This window comes from Dama dama, chromosome 20, assembly GCF_033118175.1.
Source record: "Dama dama isolate Ldn47 chromosome 20, ASM3311817v1, whole genome shotgun sequence".
In the NCBI taxonomy this organism is placed as follows: domain Eukaryota; kingdom Metazoa; phylum Chordata; class Mammalia; order Artiodactyla; family Cervidae; genus Dama; species Dama dama.
Window position 1 is genome coordinate 81365972 of NC_083700.1, and position 17923 is coordinate 81383894.

General features: G+C 38.0%; 1 protein-coding gene across 3 annotated transcripts in view; it reads left to right on the forward strand.

Moving 5' to 3' along the window:
• TM2D1 (TM2 domain containing 1) overlaps positions 1 to 11288 on the forward strand; it is a 48056-nt gene extending 36768 nt beyond the window's left edge. The window contains exons 1-3 of one of the 3 annotated variants that reach the window (XR_009689205.1): positions 2209 to 7194; positions 7476 to 7562; positions 9373 to 9503. Coding sequence is in view for 1 of the 3 variants with exons in the window: in XM_061121730.1 (XP_060977713.1) it covers positions 9373 to 9483 (111 nt within the window). In the remaining 2 variants the exon portion in view is untranslated. Of the gene's footprint in view, positions 1 to 2208; positions 7563 to 9372; positions 9504 to 10959 lie in introns of those variants that run through there. The other 2 variants (XM_061121730.1, XR_009689204.1) reach the window with 2 other exon arrangements.
• The last annotated feature ends 6635 nt before the right edge of the window (positions 11289 to 17923 follow it).

Sequence of the window (17923 nt, forward strand, 5' to 3'; positions counted from 1 at the left end):
CAGGCTGAAAATAAAAGAAGAGTATCTTGATTTTATCTAATCTAAATTCTTGAATTTTACTGAAATTTTAAGAGCCTAGGCTTTTCAATTCAGAGCATAAATAAGATTCAGGTTATAGGTTCACTTCTGTGTAAGCCAGTTGATTTTGTCAAAGATATAACCTGTGCCCTTGCACCATGAAATACATGCTCTTGATCAAAAGAAGGACTAAATGTGTAATCACTCTAAATCTGTTTCCAGTACCGGAAATGTTGGTCAAGTCCTTGATAGTTCACTAGCTGTAGGACAGCAATATATAAAAACTGTTGCTGCTTCTTCTGCTAAGTGGCTTCAGTCGTGTCTGACTCTGTGTGACCCCACAGACGCCAGCCCACCAGGCTCCCCCGTCCCTGGGATTCTCCAGGCAAGAACACTGAAGTGGGTTGCCATTTCCTTCTCCAATGCATGAAAGTGAAAAGTGAAAGTGAAGTCACTCAGTCGTGTCCGACTCTTAGTGACCCCGTGGACTGTAGCCTACCAGGCTCCTCCGTCCGTGGGATTTTCCAGGCAAGAGTACTGGAGTGGGATGCCATTGCCTTCTCCAATATAAAAACTAGATACCAAGTGTTCCAACAAGTTTTCTCTTATTTATTTAACTCTGGAGTGATATATTGAGGAAATGACCTGGAAAACTGAGGAGACTGATGATAATTTGGGTAGTCTCTGCTTTGTCACATGATCTTAATTAGGTAGATTTCATTTAGTTCACTTACCTGTGGGCAGATTTTTATTTAGTGAGTTAAAGGAATGTTCAAAAAACAAAGTACTCCTAAGACTGAACCCAATGCTGTGTTTTCCTCAGGAGATAGAATGCTGAATTTTATTCATTTCTTGAGGAATGATGTTTATAATGGTCATTTAGGATTAATACTAACCAATGTTTAAGTCAAATGAAGTCAGGGGATCTGACTGTATAATTTCTGGCACTGTGTGGGAATTTTAAGTGCTTAATTAAAATGTGACTAATTAGATTTTTTAATGGTCTCATATTAAAATTAACGACATACAGAAGTCAGCTCTGAACACAAACATGTAATTTAACTTTTAAGAGAATGTGAATTTGTATAATGGGCTCCAGTTTCATCCATCTCATTAGGACTGATTCAAATGAATTCTTTTTAACAGCTGAGTAATATTCCATGGTGTATATGTACCACAGCTTCCTTATCCATTCATCTGCTGATGGGCATCTAGGTTGCTTCCATGTCCTGGCTATTATAAACAGTGCTGCGATGAACATTGGGGTGCACGTGTCTCTTTCAGATCTGGTTTCCTCAGTGTGTATGCCCAGAAGTGGGATTGCTGGGTCATATGGCAGTTCTATTTCCAGTTTTTTAAGAAATCTCCACACTGTTTTCCATAGTGGCTGTACTAGTTTGCATTCCCACCAACAGTGTAAGAGGGTTCCCTTTTCTCCACACCCTCTCCAGCATTTATTGCTTGTAGACTTTTGGATAGCAGCCATCCTGACTGGAGTGTAATGGTACCTCATTGTGGTTTTGATTTGCATTTCTCTAATAATGAGTGATGTTGAGCATCTTTTCATGTGTTTGTTAGCCATCTGTATGTCTTCTTTGGAGAAATGTCTGTTTAGTTCTTTGGCCCATTTTTTGATTGGGTCATTTATTTTTCTGGAACTGAGCTGCAGGAGTTGCTTGTATATTTTTGAGACTAATCCTTTGTCTGTTTCTTCATTTGCTATTATTTTCTCCCAATCTGAGGGCTGTCTTTTCACCTTACTTATAGTTTCCTTTGTAGTGCAAAAGCTTTTAAGTTTCATTAGGTCCCATTTGTTTAGTTTTGCTTTTATTTCCAATATTCTGGGAGGTGGGTCATAGAGGATCTTGCTGTGAAAGATAAAGAACATTACAGCATACTAACACATATATATGGAATTTAGAAAGATGGTAATGATAACCCTATATGCAAAACAGAAAAAGAGACACAGAAATACAGAACAGACTTTTGAACTCTGTGGGAGAAGGTGAGGGTGGGATGTTTCAAAAGAACAGCATGTATACTATCTATGGTGAAACAGATCACCAGCCCAGGTGGGATGCATGAGACAAGTGCTCGGGCCTGGTACACTGGGAAGACCCAGAGGAATCGGGTGGAGAGGGAGGTGGGAGGGGGGATCGGGATAGGGAATACGTGTAAATCTATGGCTGATTCATATCAATGTATGACAAAACCCACTGAAATGTTGTGAAGTAATTAGCCTCCAACTAATAATAAAAAAAATAAATAATTAAAAAAAAAATAAAGGAATGATTCTTGCACAAAAAGGAAAATTTCCATGACAAACTAATAAATATGATAGTCATTTCACTAAAAAAAAAAAAAAAAAGAGAATGTGAATTTACTTCTTTGGAGAATTGGGATGGACATAGGTTGCATCATTATCCTCTAATTGCAGACAACTGTGTCATTTTACTTTTTCACCAGGTTAATGGATCTTCAGGAGATGATATGATCTTGCCAGTGTTACTATTTACATTCTTTATATGGAAGAAACTCTTAAATGGATTAGATAGTAAAATGATACATTGATAGAATTGCATGAAGTGTTTGTTTTTGTCCTTCACTCATTAATTCATCATAACATTTTAAATTTTAAGATATTTGAGTTATCTAAGCCATATGACTTCAACAACAAGGCAAAGCCAGTAAGTAACTAAGGGATCACATCTGTTTGATAAAGTTTAGGTTTAAAAGTACTTACTGATAACGAAAGAATGCTCAAACTACTGCACAATTGCACTCATCTCACATGCTAGTAAAGTGATGCTTAAAATTCTCCAAGCCAGTCTTCAGCAATACATGAACTGTGAACTTCCAGATGTTCAAGCTGGTTTTAGAAAAGGCAGAGGAACCAGAGATCAAATTGCCAACATCCACTGGATCATTGAAAGAGCAAGAGCATTCCAGAAAAACGTCTATTTCTGCTTTATTGACTATGCCAAAGTCTTTGACTGTGTGGATCACAATAAACTGTGGAAAATTCTGAAAGAGAAGGGAATACCAGACCACCTGACCTGCCTCTTGAGAAATCTGTATGCAGGTCAGGAAGCAACAGTTAGAACTGGACATGGAACAACAGACTGGTTCCAAATAGGAAAAGGAGTACATCAAGGCTGTATATTGTCACCCTGCTTATTAAACTTATATGCAGAGTACATCATGAGAAACACTGGGCTGGAAGAAACACAAGCTAGAATCAAGATTGCTGGGAGAAATATCAATAACCTCAGATATGCAGATGACACCACGGTTATGGCAGAAAGTGAAGAGGAACTAAAAAGCCTCTTGATGAAGGTGAAAGAGGAGAGTGAAAAAGTTGGCTTAAAGCTCAGCATTCAAAAAACTAAGATAATAGTATCTGCTCGCATAACTTCATGGCAAATAGATGGGGAAACAGTGGAAACAGTGTCAGACTTTATTTTTCTGGGCTCCAAAATCACTGCAGATGGTGATTGCAGCCATGAAATTAAAAGACACTTACTCCCTGGAAGGAAAGTTATGACCAACCTAGAAAGGATATTAAAAAGCAGAAACATTACTTTGCCAACAAAGGTCTGTCTAGTCAAGGCTATGGTTTCTTCAGTAGTCATGTATGGATGTGAGAGTTGGACTATAAAGAAGGCTGAGCGCAGAAGAATTGATGCTTTTCAACTGTGGTGTTGGAGAAGACTCTTGAGAGTCCCTTGGACTGCAAGGACATCCAAGCAGTCCATCCTAAAGGAGATCAGTCCTGGATGTTCATTGGAAGGACTGATGTTGAAGCTGAAACTCCAATACTTTGGCCACCTGATGTGAAGAGATGACTCATTTGAAAAGACCCTGATGCTGCGAAAGATTGAGGGCAGGAGGAGAGGGGGACAACAGAGGATGAGATGGCTGGATGGCATCACTGACTCGACAGACATGGGTTTGAGTAAACTCTGGGAGTTAGTGATGGACAGGGAGGCCTGGCGTGCTGCGGTTCATGGGGTTGCAAAGAGTCAGACACAACTTAGTGACTGGACTGAACTGAACTGACCTGGCAACCATCTTTTCTTCCTTTAACTTATTTTTGTTAGACTGCTAATTAAATATATAAAAACAAAAATACATTTTCCAGTAACAAAATCAAGTTTGTAAATTACAAACAAAACTACAACATTATTAAAGTTCAGATAAAGTAAGCTCTTTTCTGTGTAGTAAAAAATATATATACAATACAAAATTTGCCATTTTAACCTGTTTAAGTGTACAGTTCTTTGGCATTAATTACATTTACAGTGTTATGCAGCTGTCACCAGTGTCTATTTCCAAAACTTTTTCATCTCCCAAAACAGAAACTCTGCATCCATTAAGCAGTAACTCCTCTTTTCTCCATCCCCCAGTCACTGGTAACCTCCAATCTACTATATCCCAAAGAATTTGCTTGCTTTCTAGATATTTCATATAGGTGGAATCATACACTATTTGTCCTTTTATGTTTGGTTTATTTCACTTTGCACGATGTTTTCAAGGTCCATTGATATTGTGGCATGTATCAGAATTTCATTCCTTTTTATGGCTGAATAATAATGTTCCATTGTACGTATATACCACATTTCTTTTATCTGTTCATCTGTTGATGGACACTTGGGTTGTTTCCACATTTTGGCTGTTGTGAATAATGCTGCAGTGAATATTTGTGTACAAGTATCAGTTTAAGCCCCTGTTCAGTTCTTTAAGGGTAAATACCTAGGAGAAGATTAACTTTTATATAAAGCTAATTGAAGAAAATATCTTCATGACATTAGATGGGTTGTCTTCTTAAACAAGATCCAAAAAACATAAACCATAAAGAAAAAAATTATTTGATACATTAAAATTAAGACATGTTAATTATTTCTAAAAAGGATACCATGAACTGACCAAATAACAGTTAATAGGCTGAGTTAAAGAACACTGTGGGGGATGTGGGCTCAGTTGCTCAGTCATGTCTGACTCTTTGCAATACTATGGACTATATCCCTCCAGGCTCCTTTTTTCATGGGATTCTCCAGGCAAGAATACTGGAGTGGGTTGCCATTTCCTCCTTCAGGGGATCTTCCCAACCCAGGGGTCAAACCCGCGTCTCCTACGTCTTCTGCACTGCGGGTGGATTCTTTACTGCTTGAGCCATTGGGGACACTTAACAGTAGGAATTTATATGTGGAATATGCAAGTCAATAAGATAATAGGGAATTTAACAGTTAAATGAGCCCAGTAAACTAAAGGTGATTCACAAAATCACCCAAATAACTAATGTGTAAAGAAAGAGGTACTTCTGGGCATTTATCCCCAAATGTTCATACTTCTCTCCACCAGGGGACAGGGGACAACTCTGTCTGTTGTAGTACTGTCTGTGGTAGGAGGAACTTGGAGTTAACCTAGATGTGGAGAATGGATGTAACACCGGGCAGCAGCTACAAGCACTTACCTGTTGTACATACAGCTACCATGGAAATGTCCTAAAATCTTAGTGTACTGTGAAAATTGTTTGAAATTGAACAAGATCTACAACAGTATCATTTGAATAATTAAAAATGGATATCCAAAGAAAATCAAATTTTTTTTCAAGAATAAATATCCAAGTCATATACCAAGTTAAATATATGCCCATTATTTGTTTGGGTACCTATGGGTGGGTGACTGGGATTATGGAGAATTATAGTGGAGATGAAAGATTAAGAACAGAAAAACAGGAAATTTAGTGATCACTGCTTAACATTCTTGACTTTAATGTGAACTTCTAGAGTTTTCTGATTTACTCTTCTTTCTATAGACTTTCCACCTATAGAAAAGCCTACTCCTTTAAGTAAACAATTCAAAGATTTTTTTTGCATTTAAGCTGCAAATAAAATTTCATGGTTGAAAACAATCAGAAATGATAGGAAAGAAGAAATCAAATTTCACCCAATTCCTCCAAACCACCACCAGCGATCTTCATAAAATGGGGGTGTGATAAGACGAAAGATGCCTGTATCAGATCCCTGGAACCTGTGAATATTGTCTTATTTGGAAAAAGGGTCTCTGCAGATGTGATTAAGTATCTTCATATGAAGAGGTTATTTTAAATTATCTGGATGGGCCCTAAATCCAATGACAAGTGTCCTTATAGGAGGCAGTAGAAAAGACACAGACACACACACAGTAAAGAAGGTGATGTGAAGACCTTCACCCCAAGAGATCAGGGTGATGTGGCCACAAGCCAGCAATGCCAAGGGGTGCCTTAGCATGGGTTCTGCCCCAGAGTCTCTGCAGGGCATGTGACTTTACTGATACCTTGATTTTAGATTTATGGGGTCCAGAACTGTAAGAGTAAATGTCTATTGTTTTAATCCACTGACTTTGTGGTTATTTGTTACAGTAGCCAACAGGAAGCTCATATAGAAGGATATGAAGTTGCTTCCTTGTGGCTTCAGGGCTTCTCACACAAGATAGGTTAACACCCCTTTGTACAGAATAGCTTTTCACAGCATAGTGGCCCTCCTGATTCCCCTCTTGGAAGATGAAGGCCTGTAGCAACCTATTGGTCCATTAATTATTAAGTGGTCTTTCTTCTCCCCATAGATTTCAGAAATCTGCCCCAGCTTATCAAACAGAAATACTTCATGAAATAAAATTTGGCTTCAGGCTATTTCTTAGCAGAGAAATAAACATAATTTTAGGTTTCATACTTTGTTGTCAGTGAACAAATTGGCTGTACATCTTCTATACCAAGAATCTAGAGATTTGGTAGTTCTAAGATTTGTTAATTTAGAACTTAAAGACCCAAATACATTATTCCCTCCTTTCCTTCCTTCTCTCCCTCCTTTCTTCCCTTCTTCCTTCCTTCCCTTTGCTATCTTCAGTTCCATTGCTTAGGATCACTTCTTGTATCATTACTTTCAGAGGTGGAAACCACCCTTTTCCTCTCACACACACCTTCTTAAAAGCAGATAAGTCTCCCATTGAACTTGTCTCATAGATTATCAACTCATTGGTGATTGATTACATGCCCAGGCTGAATCAAATCTGAAGAAAGAGGATCTACCACAATAGAACCAGTTGTTGAGGAGCCAGAATTACATACTTTGAAGGGAAAGAAATGCTATAATAAGATTGCTAAATTATATACAAATTTGGACCATGTATTACCAGGTAATAAAACTGTAATCTTTAGGGCTAACTTATCTACGGGACAGGGGGAACAGAAGACCAAAACAATATCATATCATTCTTCTATGTGTTAACTGCTAACTTGCCAAGATTGTAAAACATCTGGGCCCTAATCAATTTTTAGTTAAATAGTTATATTTCCTGAGAAAGTCAAGTGAGCCTTGGGTGGGCTTATTAGAAATGCATGATAGTAAAAGGCCATCCAACCATCTTTTTTTCTTTATTTTCAACTTTTGAAATCTTTTTTTTTTTTTTTTTGACAGGAGTAAGTGAGAGTGTCAGAGGAGATGGCATAGGAAGAAAAAGATAATAGGGCAAAGGCCTTGTTCCAATCTACGCACATATTCCAGGTTAGGCCAGTTTTTAACCACATGATTTAACCTATTTCTACTTGCTAGGCTTTCCTTTTTCTTTGTTTCTTTTGTAGAGTCTCAAAACATGTTGTAAATTCTAGTCACCCATTCTTTTCTTTCTTTGCTTAATACACATACTAGTTTCCTCTGTGACTTTGCTATTGAAAATGTTTTAATTTTTATTTAAATTCATTAATCACATTCATAAATGTCAAGACAAAGCAATTTGATCTTTGGAGGAAGTTCAAGTACATGACAGCACCTAGCAAGGTATCTAGTATTATTTGAATATTAACATTTCTGGTTCACTAGAATAAACCCTCTGTTGGCAGATTGTCTTATTTACTGTTCTGTGTATAATGTCTAGCATGGTGCCTGGACTATAGGAATTAAGTGTTTGTTGAATAGCCTTTAAAACCAAATTTATCTTTAAAATGATGAATGTTCTATAGTAGTGTTCTTCAAACTCTGGTTGCATAACCCCTAAAAGAATTTTTTTCTTAAGAAAACCCCTATCCTCACATGTTTTAAGTTGACATTTCAGTTTTCCATCACAAGCTTAAAAAGTTGCAAAGGATATCATTTCTAGTTTGCAAATATTGACCTATTTAAATAAAACTGTTACATCAATTTTAAAATGTATCTATAGAATACAAATAGCATAGAACTTAAAATATCCACTTTAATGTAATTATTGATATACAGTTTGATCAAAATAGCATAAACCTGTTACAGATATTAGCAAATCATAAGCTAAAAAAAGTCAAATTTTACTAGGAATGCATCTTTTAAACAAGTGACAGAGAGTCTTTTTGGACTCTTGATTAAAAGAGACATCCCTGACTCCAGTATTTTGAATTATCCCCTTCTTTGACACATCAGAGATTTTTATACCTCAAGGCAATATGCCATTATGAGACTCAAGTGTATTTTAATGGGGGAGGCATGCTTTACTGTTGTCAAGTTGGAGAAAGGACCACAGGGAAAGGGAAGTGGGCTTGGGACCTAGCATGATGCTTTTATTCTAGTGTGATATCAGGTGGATCATTTTCAGAAAGAGTATTTATGTGAATTAAGGATTTCAAAATGGATTCCAGCTTTCTGGGCCTGCATATACCTTTGTAAATCCTATGTACCCCTAATGCTGCAGTTTGAAGATTTATTATCTTACAGGATAAGTTGTAGAGATCACGTTAAGTGGATTGTCACAAATGTGATTAAATGGACAAGACTCTTATGATGAGTGTGTGTATGTGTGTGTGTGTTTATTTCTTCCTTTTCCATTCCACGTGGTTCTGGTAGGACTGTCAGTCATATTACATCATCTCCCAAAGGGAGCCTGGCTTGGCCAATATTAATCCTATTCCCTTGGATACAGTAGTTTGTTCAACAACAGGCATAAAAACCAGGCACATCTGTCAAAGTTCTTCCCTGAAATTGATGTATATACACTGAGGAAGAAAATTTTACATTCTATTGGAAACTGCCAAGATGTGTATCTAGAAGTTGGCAACCATTGGGAGCACGTGTCTGTGGAATAAAGGCAGGGAGGCCAAACCAAGGGCCTCGTGTGGTGTGGCCTTTCAGTTCTTGAGGCCTTAGTTCCCCCAGCTCTCTTAATCCTGTGAGCTTCCCCAGTGCCCTTTTCGCTGCATGAGCTACTAAATTACTTTTTTTGCTTGAGTTAGTTTAAGTTGTATTTCTGGTGCTACTGAAGTAATTTTATTAACACCTGAGAGAAGTAAACTCAAAACATTTTTTAAGTATCTTCTGTAAAATGGGTAATTTGCAACCTTTTCTCTTCTAGATTGTTGGACCTTCAGATGGAAGTAGTTACATTATAGATTACTATGGAACCAGACTTACAAGACTGAGTATTACCAATGAGACATTTAGGAAAACACAGTTATATCCATGAATACTGTTTAAAAGAAACAGTAAGTGATATGTGTATGTAATCTTACTTATCTGTATAAAATTATGAGAATTTGAGAACCTGGGGAGATTTAAGAGATCATCTAGTGTTGTAAATCTGTAGTTTTGCTTATCAGGACATGCAGGCTTAACTTTTTATAAAGCATTTTTGTATATGCACATAGCTCTTGCAGTTCACAATTCATATTGCTTCTTTGTAGTGAATATAGTTAAAGGACAAAGTTCATAAGAAAAAAATAACATCAAAGCAAAAACAGCCCAAAGGTTTATACAATGGTTATGATGAAAGTATGTGTTATAGATAATAAAGCATATTTTTTCTACTGTCTGTCCTTCTTAGGATCAGCATGATCTTTAAACTTCATTCTTTTCTTCTCCTTTCCTAAACCTGAAAGTTAATGGAGTTTCAACCCTGAAACTACTACAAGTACTTATTTTAACCTGAAGTTTGGTCCTGCCCACGAAAATTATTAATCAACCCTAGAACTGTCTAGCAGCTTTCAGTAAGGCAGAGAGAAACACAGGCTGGTTGTTTTGGCACAGTCATAATCCTAGGATTTTCAGTTGACTCTGTTTCAAAGAGAGCTTCTAGAAGCCTGGAAGAGAATAACCATTCACTTTCTGTGTTTCATGTATAAATAGGATATGAAGTATAATTTTGCCCTTAGGGTAGATTTTTTTCTTTTCTCCCAATAAAATTATGGGATATGTTTTCTAGTTACTGTCCTGAAGATTGAACAGTGACAGACCCTTCCTGTCAAGATCTGAGGAGCTTATTCAACTCATTGTCCAAAAATTTTTCAGACCTTTCCTTACAAAGTGTAAGAGCTTTTGGGTTTTAAAATTGAAACAAAGCATAGAGAGCCATCTGCCTCTCCTTACCAGGGAGGAAATTGAGATCTAAGGAAGCTGAGACTAAGATACACAGTTAATCAGTACAAAACTGAATCTAGACCCTAGGCCTTCTGTGCCTTCCACTGGTTGTTCTCCACTTCCCACCCCAGCTCCCACTAACTACTTCATTTTGTATTAAGTATTTTCATTTTGGAAATTGTTACTCCTACTTTATGAGGAGGATTGTGTCATTTCACATAACTTTATTTTCACATGTAAGTTGTTGTTTCTCTTTTTAAAGTATATAGACCGTTTTAAAGTTATAATGTGTAAAAAGTAAGCAAATGTAATTTAAAAAACAATACCATTTTCTGCAGCCTGTTATAAAAACATGTAATTGAAATTCCAGACCCAAATTTAAAACTTGAAGGGCCCGTTGAGAAAGCATATCTCTGCATTGTCATTCGTTTAATCTCCAGCAGTACTTACAGAAGTGCTCCCACTGTAAGAAAAAATGTCTTGAACAACTGAAGCATTAAAACGTGCATCTATAAAAACCTCATTGGATCCTTTTAAAAGATTGTGTTTTAACATGTGTTTTTTTTTGTTTTGTTTTCTGTTTTAGGATTTGGGCCTCCTTGATTTTAATAGAGAACTCTCAATATATAAGACTTCCAGATTTTCCTTTTTCTTTCTTCAAATACCACTTCATGGATTCTTTTTTATTTTTTGTTGTTGTCGATGTTTTTGTTTTGTTGGTTTTTGTTAAAAACATATTGTTCTGAGATTTATTTAATAGAACTTCCTTTGAGAGCTGTATGATAACAGAGTCTTTCTTAGGCTGCTGTCTCTATGAGATGGATAGTTGATTACCCTGATATTAATGTCTTTTCCACAGGCAAGTCACCACTTGTCCTTTTTGCTTCTGAAAAATAAAAGTTTGACTTATTCACATTTTTTAGTGCATTTTTTTTATTAAGAAAACCATCTTAAATGTTGAATGTTGCTGTCTTCTGTATTTTGATCCTTCAAAGCAGTGAATCCACGGTGGGAACAAATACCATTTATATTGCTTGGGGGTGCAATCCTGTATATGACCACCCACCTGTTTTTTTTTTTTTTTTTGTAGCTTTCAGATATGTCTTTACTTTGGTATCCAGGGAGCTAAAGATCTTCAGGGAGTCTGAAACCTTGGGGCGCCACGGATACTTCTGGCAATGATTCAGGGCTCGGAAGTGTGAACTTCTTCCTTTTTGCTTTAGAAGTGATGCACTAACTTTTGGAGGGACCAGATGCTGACTCATGTAGATCAGTGCAGTTATATTTGAAGCTGGATGGACAAGGTGGGAACACCAAGCAGATAATTAATGTCTTCCATCTGTTAGCACTGCCCAGCAGATGCCGGCCCAAGTGTCTTAGGTGATGCACCAGTGTCTAGGGGAAGCAGCACTTGTACTTCAGCATTGGTTTTCCTTACTGTGTTTAGAGGGTTTTAAGAAGATGGAAATACATGAAATGTTATGTCTCCATAATACTGTCATATCATACTTTAGTAACAGGCATACCAATTTCAAAATTACCAGGATCTGGGCTTCTCAAAAGTAAAAACCATAATTTTTCATCACTCATCTCACTAAAAAATATACAATATAGTACAGTTAGCTCTAATATGTTAGTCATACAGTAACAGCTTCTCCAATTGGTGGCAGATTATTAAGTATTGATACAAGAAGTGAATTTGGATTGATTCCTCATATATGTCAGGAGGGGTCTCTGGCTTTTCATTAATGAAATACTGAGTGTCTGTCATGGCGGAGGAACTGTTCTAGATTCTAGAATGCAGCAGGGAACAAAACACAAACATCTCTGCTGTTAGGAGTTTGTATTTCCTTGGGCTCCACTTTTTCACAGTGATATTTTTGGCCTTGGTTAAGCTAGATGCCACAAGGCTCAGGGACTGAAAAGCAGGGTAAGCGGCCGCAGCCATGATGGATCAACCTGAGTCGTCAACGAATACTATAGCTGTTAATAGCCGAGAAGAGCAACCCCACGTCCAAGGAGCGGTGGCTGTGCGGGCTTAGGAGGGCCAAGAGGAGCTATTCCACGTTCAAGGTCAGGAGGGGCGGCCGTGAGGAGATACCCCTCGTCCTAGGTAAGAGAAACCTAAGTAAGATGATAGGCGTTACAAGAGGGCATCAGAGGGCAGACACACTAAAACCATAATCACAGAAAACTAGCCAATCTGATCACAGGACCACAGCCTTGTCTAACTCAATGAAACTAAGCCATGCCGTGTGGGGCCACCCAAGATGGCTGGGTCATGGTGGAGAGGTCTGACAGAATGTGGTCCACTGGAGAAGGGAATGGCAAACCACTTCAGTATTCTTGCCTTGAGAACCCCATGAACAGTATGAAAAGGCAAAAAGATAGGATACTGAAAGAGGAACTCCCCAAGTTGGTAGGTGCCCAATATGCTACTGGAGATCAGTGGAGAAATAACTCCAGAAAGAATGAAGGGATGGAACCAAAGCAAAAACAATACCCAGTTGTGAATGTGACTGGTGATAGAAGCAAGGTCTGATGCTGTAAAGAGGGATATTGCATAGGAACCTGGAATGTTAGGTCCATGAATCAAGGCAAATTGGAAGTGGTCAAACAGGAGATGCCAAGAGTGAACATCGACATTCTAGGAATCAGCGAACTAAAATGGACTGGAATGGGTGAATTTAACTCAGATGACCATTATATCTACTACTGTGGGCAGGAATCCCTTAGAAGAAATGGAGTAGCCATCATGGTCAACAAAAGAGTCTGAAATGCAGTACTTGGATGCAATCTCAAAAACAACAGAATGATCTCTGTTCGCTTCCAAGGCAAACCATTCAGTATCATGGTAATCCAAGCCTATGCCCCAACCAGTAACGCTGAGAAACTGCAGTTCAACGGTTTTATGAAGACCTACAAGACCTTTTAGAACTCAACACCCAAAAAATATGTCCTTTTCATTTTAGGGGGCTGGAATGCAAAAGTAGGGAGTCAAGAAACACCTGGAGTAACAGGTAAATTTGGCCTTGGAGTACGGAATGAAGCAGGGCAAAGGCTAATAGAGTTTTGCCAAGAGAATGCACTGGTCACAGCAAACACCGTCTTCCAACAACACAAGAGAAGACTTTACATATGGACATCACCAGATGGTCAACATCAAAATCAGATTGATTATATTCTTTGCAGCCAAAGATGGAGAAGCTCTATACAGTCAGCAAAAACAAGACCGGGAACTGACTGTGGCTCAGATCATGAACTCCTTATTGCCAAATTCAGACTTAAATTGAAGAAAGTAGGGAAAACCACAAGACCATTCAGGTATGACCTAAATCAAATCCCTTATGATTATACAGTGGAAGTGAGAAATAGATTTAAGGGACCAGATCTGATAGACAGAGTGCCTGATGAACTATGGACGGAGGTTCATGACATTGTACAGGAGACAGGGATCAAGACCATCCCCATGGAAAAGAAATGCAAAAAAGCAAAATGGCTGTCTGAGGAGGCCTTGCAAATAGCTGTGAAAAGCAAAGGAGAAAAGGAAAGATATTCCCATTTGAATGCAGAGTTCCAAAGAATAGCCAGGAGAGATAAGAAAGCCTTCCTCAGTGATAAATGCAAAGAAATAGAGGAAAACAACAGAATGGGAAAGACTAGAGATCTCTTCAAGAAAATTCGAGATACCAAGGGAACATTTCATGCAAAGATGGGCTCGATAAAGGACAGAAGTGGTATGGACCTAACAGAAGCAGAAGATATTAAGAAGACATGGCAAAAATACTCAGAAGAACTGTACAAAAAAGATCTTCACCAACCCAGATAATCCTGATGATGTGATCACTCACCTAGAGCCAGACATCCTGGAATGTGAAGTCAGGTAGGCCTTAGAAAGCATCACTACAAACAAAGCTAGTAGAGGTGATGGAATTCCAGTTGAGCTATTTCAAATCTTGAAAGATGATGCTGTGAAAGTGCTGCACTCAATATGCCAGCAAATTTGGAAAACTCAGCAGTGGCCACAGGACTGGCAAAGGTCAGTTTTCACTCCAATCCCAAAGAAAGACAATGCCAAAGAATGCTCAAACTACCACACAATTGCACTCATCTCACATGCTAGTAAAGTAATGCTCAAAATTCTCCAAGCCAGGCTTCAGCAATACGTGAACCGTGAACTTCCAGATGTTCAAGCTGGTTTTCAAAAAGGCAGAGGAACCAGAGATCAAATTGCCAACATTCGTTCGATCATCGAAAAAGCAAGCGAGTTCTAGAAAAACATTCTATTTCTGCTTTATTGACTATGCCAAAGCCTTTGACTGTGTGGATCACAATAAACTGTGGAAAATTCTGAAAGAGATGGGAATACCAGACTACCTGACCTGCCTCTTGAGAAACCTATATGTGGGTCAGGAAGCAACAGTTAGAACTGGACGTGGAACAACAGACTGGTTCCAAATAGGAAAAGGAGTACGTCAAGGCTGTATATTGTCTATATTTAACTTATTTAACTTATATGCAGGGTACATCATGATAAATGCTGGGCTGGATGAAGCACAAGCTGGAATCGAGATTGCTGGAAGAAATATCAGTAACCTCAGATGTGCAGATGACACCACGGTTATGGCAGAGAGTGAAGAGGAACTAAAAAGCCTCTTGATGAAGGTGAAAGAGAAGAGTGAAAAAGTTGGCTTAAAGCTCAACATTCAGAAAACTATGATCATGGCATCTGGTCCCATCACTTCATGGGAAATAGATGGGGAGACAGTGGAAACACTGTCAGACTTTATTTTTGGGGGCTCCAAAATCACTGCAGATGGTGATTGCAGCCATGAAATTAAAAGACACTCCTGGGAAGGAAAGTTATGACCAACCTAGACAGCATATTAAAAAGCAGAGACAAACACATTTAAATCCATGGCTGATTCATGTCAATGTATGGCAAAAAACCATTACAATATTGTAAAGTAATTAGCCTCCAACTAATAAAAATAAATGGGAAAAAAAATAATTAATTTTAAAAAATGCAGAGACATTACTTTGCCAACATAGGTTTGTCTAGTCAAGGCTACGATTTTTCCAGTGGTCATGTATGGATGTGAGAGTTGGACTGTGAAGAAAGCTGAGCACCAAAGAATTGATGCTGTTGAACTGTGGTGTTGGAGAAGACTCTTGAGAGTCCCTTGGACTGCAAGGAGATCCAACCAGTCTATTCTAAAGATCAGTCCTGGGTGTTCATTGGAAGGACTGATGTTGAAGCTGAAACTCCAGTACTTTGGCCACCTGATGCGAAGATTTGACTCATTGAAAAAGACCGTGATGCTGGGAGGGATTGGGGGCAGGAGGAGAAGGGCACGACAGAGGATGAGATGGCTGGATGGCATCACTGACTCGATGGGCATGAGTTTGAGTAAACTCCGGGAGTTGGTGATGGACAGGGAGGCCTGGCATGCTGCGATTCATGGGGTTGCCTAGTCCAACATGATTGAGCGACTGAACTGAACTAAACTGACTAAAGCTAGATGCCCATTTTTTAGTATTCCCTCATTACTTTGGTTGCAGACAGTGCTTTGAAGTTTACTTCAGGATCACTTAATCTCAGATTTTAAAGTCTGTAGGGTTTCCACAGCTATATCAGTTCAATTATATGAGAAATACTTGCAGTCAGATCTTCAAACTAATCTTGCTTCCTAAGTAATTTGTTATAGTTAACCTTGACCAGGTGGGACGTCTCTTTCAAAGCAGGTGCGACATCTCTTTCAAAGCAGGTGCTTCTCAAAAGTATATTCAAATAAGCTATACTCTGATAGGAGTTGTTGGTAAAATCTAGAAATAAAGTCCCTTCACAATATACTCTTAAACCTTTAGATTTTGTTTTCACTATAAATTCCTTAGTCTTTCCCATTTGTGTAATTCCCTATTGCCTAATATGTGTAGTTCTTTTACAGATAATGTTTTTATGTCTTACTTGTTTTTTATGTGAAAGCATTTAAAGCATGTGAATGCTGTTTTTTGTTTTAGTTTCATGCAGCACTATATTATCATGGCTATTTGTTAGTAGTGTGTGTAGGAATTACATGTCAAGGCCTTTGTATGAGACATTTTATTTGATAACCCTGCTCTGAGGACAGTGGCCAAAATTATGAGGTGGATTAGCTCAGTCATTCCTGGGATTACTCCTAAACCCCTTAGAGTAAAATGGGAAGGATTCTTTCAATTCTATGGAAACAGTGTTCTAGAAAAGCATTTACAAATTGTACTGTCAAAGTCCTCAGTCGTGATCCACTCTTTGTGACCCCATCGGCTGTAGCCCCCGAGGCTCCTCTGTCCATGGGAATTCTCCAGGCAAGAATACTGAAGTGGGTTGCCATGCCCTCCTGCAGGGGATTTTCCCAACCCAGGGATTGAACCCAGGTCTCCCGCATTGAGGGCTGATTCTTTACCAACTAAGCCACCAGGGAAGCCCAAGAATACTGGAGTGGATCGCCTGTCACTTCTCCAGGGGATCTTCCCAACCCAGGAATCAAACCAGCGTCTCCTGCATTGCAGGTGGATTCTTTACCAGCTGAGCTACTGGAGAAGTCCTACAAATGGTACTACTTTAGCCTGAAAAGATGAATACAATTTCCAGAAGTAACTCTTTACCCAGGAAGATTTCTTACCTCCACTGTATTAAACTAAAGGACCGCTAAGATTTCAAAGATTCTGTTATGTCTACAGCCAGTATTTTTTTCATGAGACCACTAGGACTATAAGAAATATTAGTTTGTTTTATAAAAAATTTCTGTGTCTTTTTCTTTCACTTTAACCTAGATGCTTAAGGCTGAGTTAGGTTATTATTATACTGATAGGCAGCCAGAAAGCTAAAATAGATAGAAACTAGCAAAAAAGAAAAAGAAAAATCAGTTCCTAAAAAGTGTAAGTCTAAGATGTTAGTTCCTCTTTCTCATTCAAATACCTTAAATGTAGATATTCCCCAGAGTGCTGGCACCTTCCTTGTCTCGTTAAATCAGAATCCATTTTGCTTTTTTCTATTTACAAAATTAATACAACCTTAATATAGAAATTTTAGGGAAAGACCAAAAAGTACAAAGAAAAAACAATTTATTCCACAGCTCAAAGTTAACAATGATAATATTTTTATGTATGTCCTAGTAGTTTTTCCATACATGTATTTTCATTTTTCTTCACAAAAATGAAATATTACCCATACTGTTTTGCAGCTTGCTTCTTTGTATTATAAATATTTTCTATTTCAATAAATAATCTTTTACAAAGTTATTTATAATGGCTGCTGAGTATTCCATGTCTGTATCATTATTTATGTAATTCCATATTTTGTATTTAACTTATTTTAATAAATGAAAAATGTACATTTCCAGTTTTTTCCTCTAGAATTGTTATTCTTAATTTAAAAGTAATCATATATTAACGTTTTGATACATACATCTAGTCTTAGTTAACCAGGGAAATAGAGAAAGAATGAAGTAAAATAGCCCAAACCAAAACACCACCAAAGTCAACTCTTAATTATCCTTGTGCAGACTAAC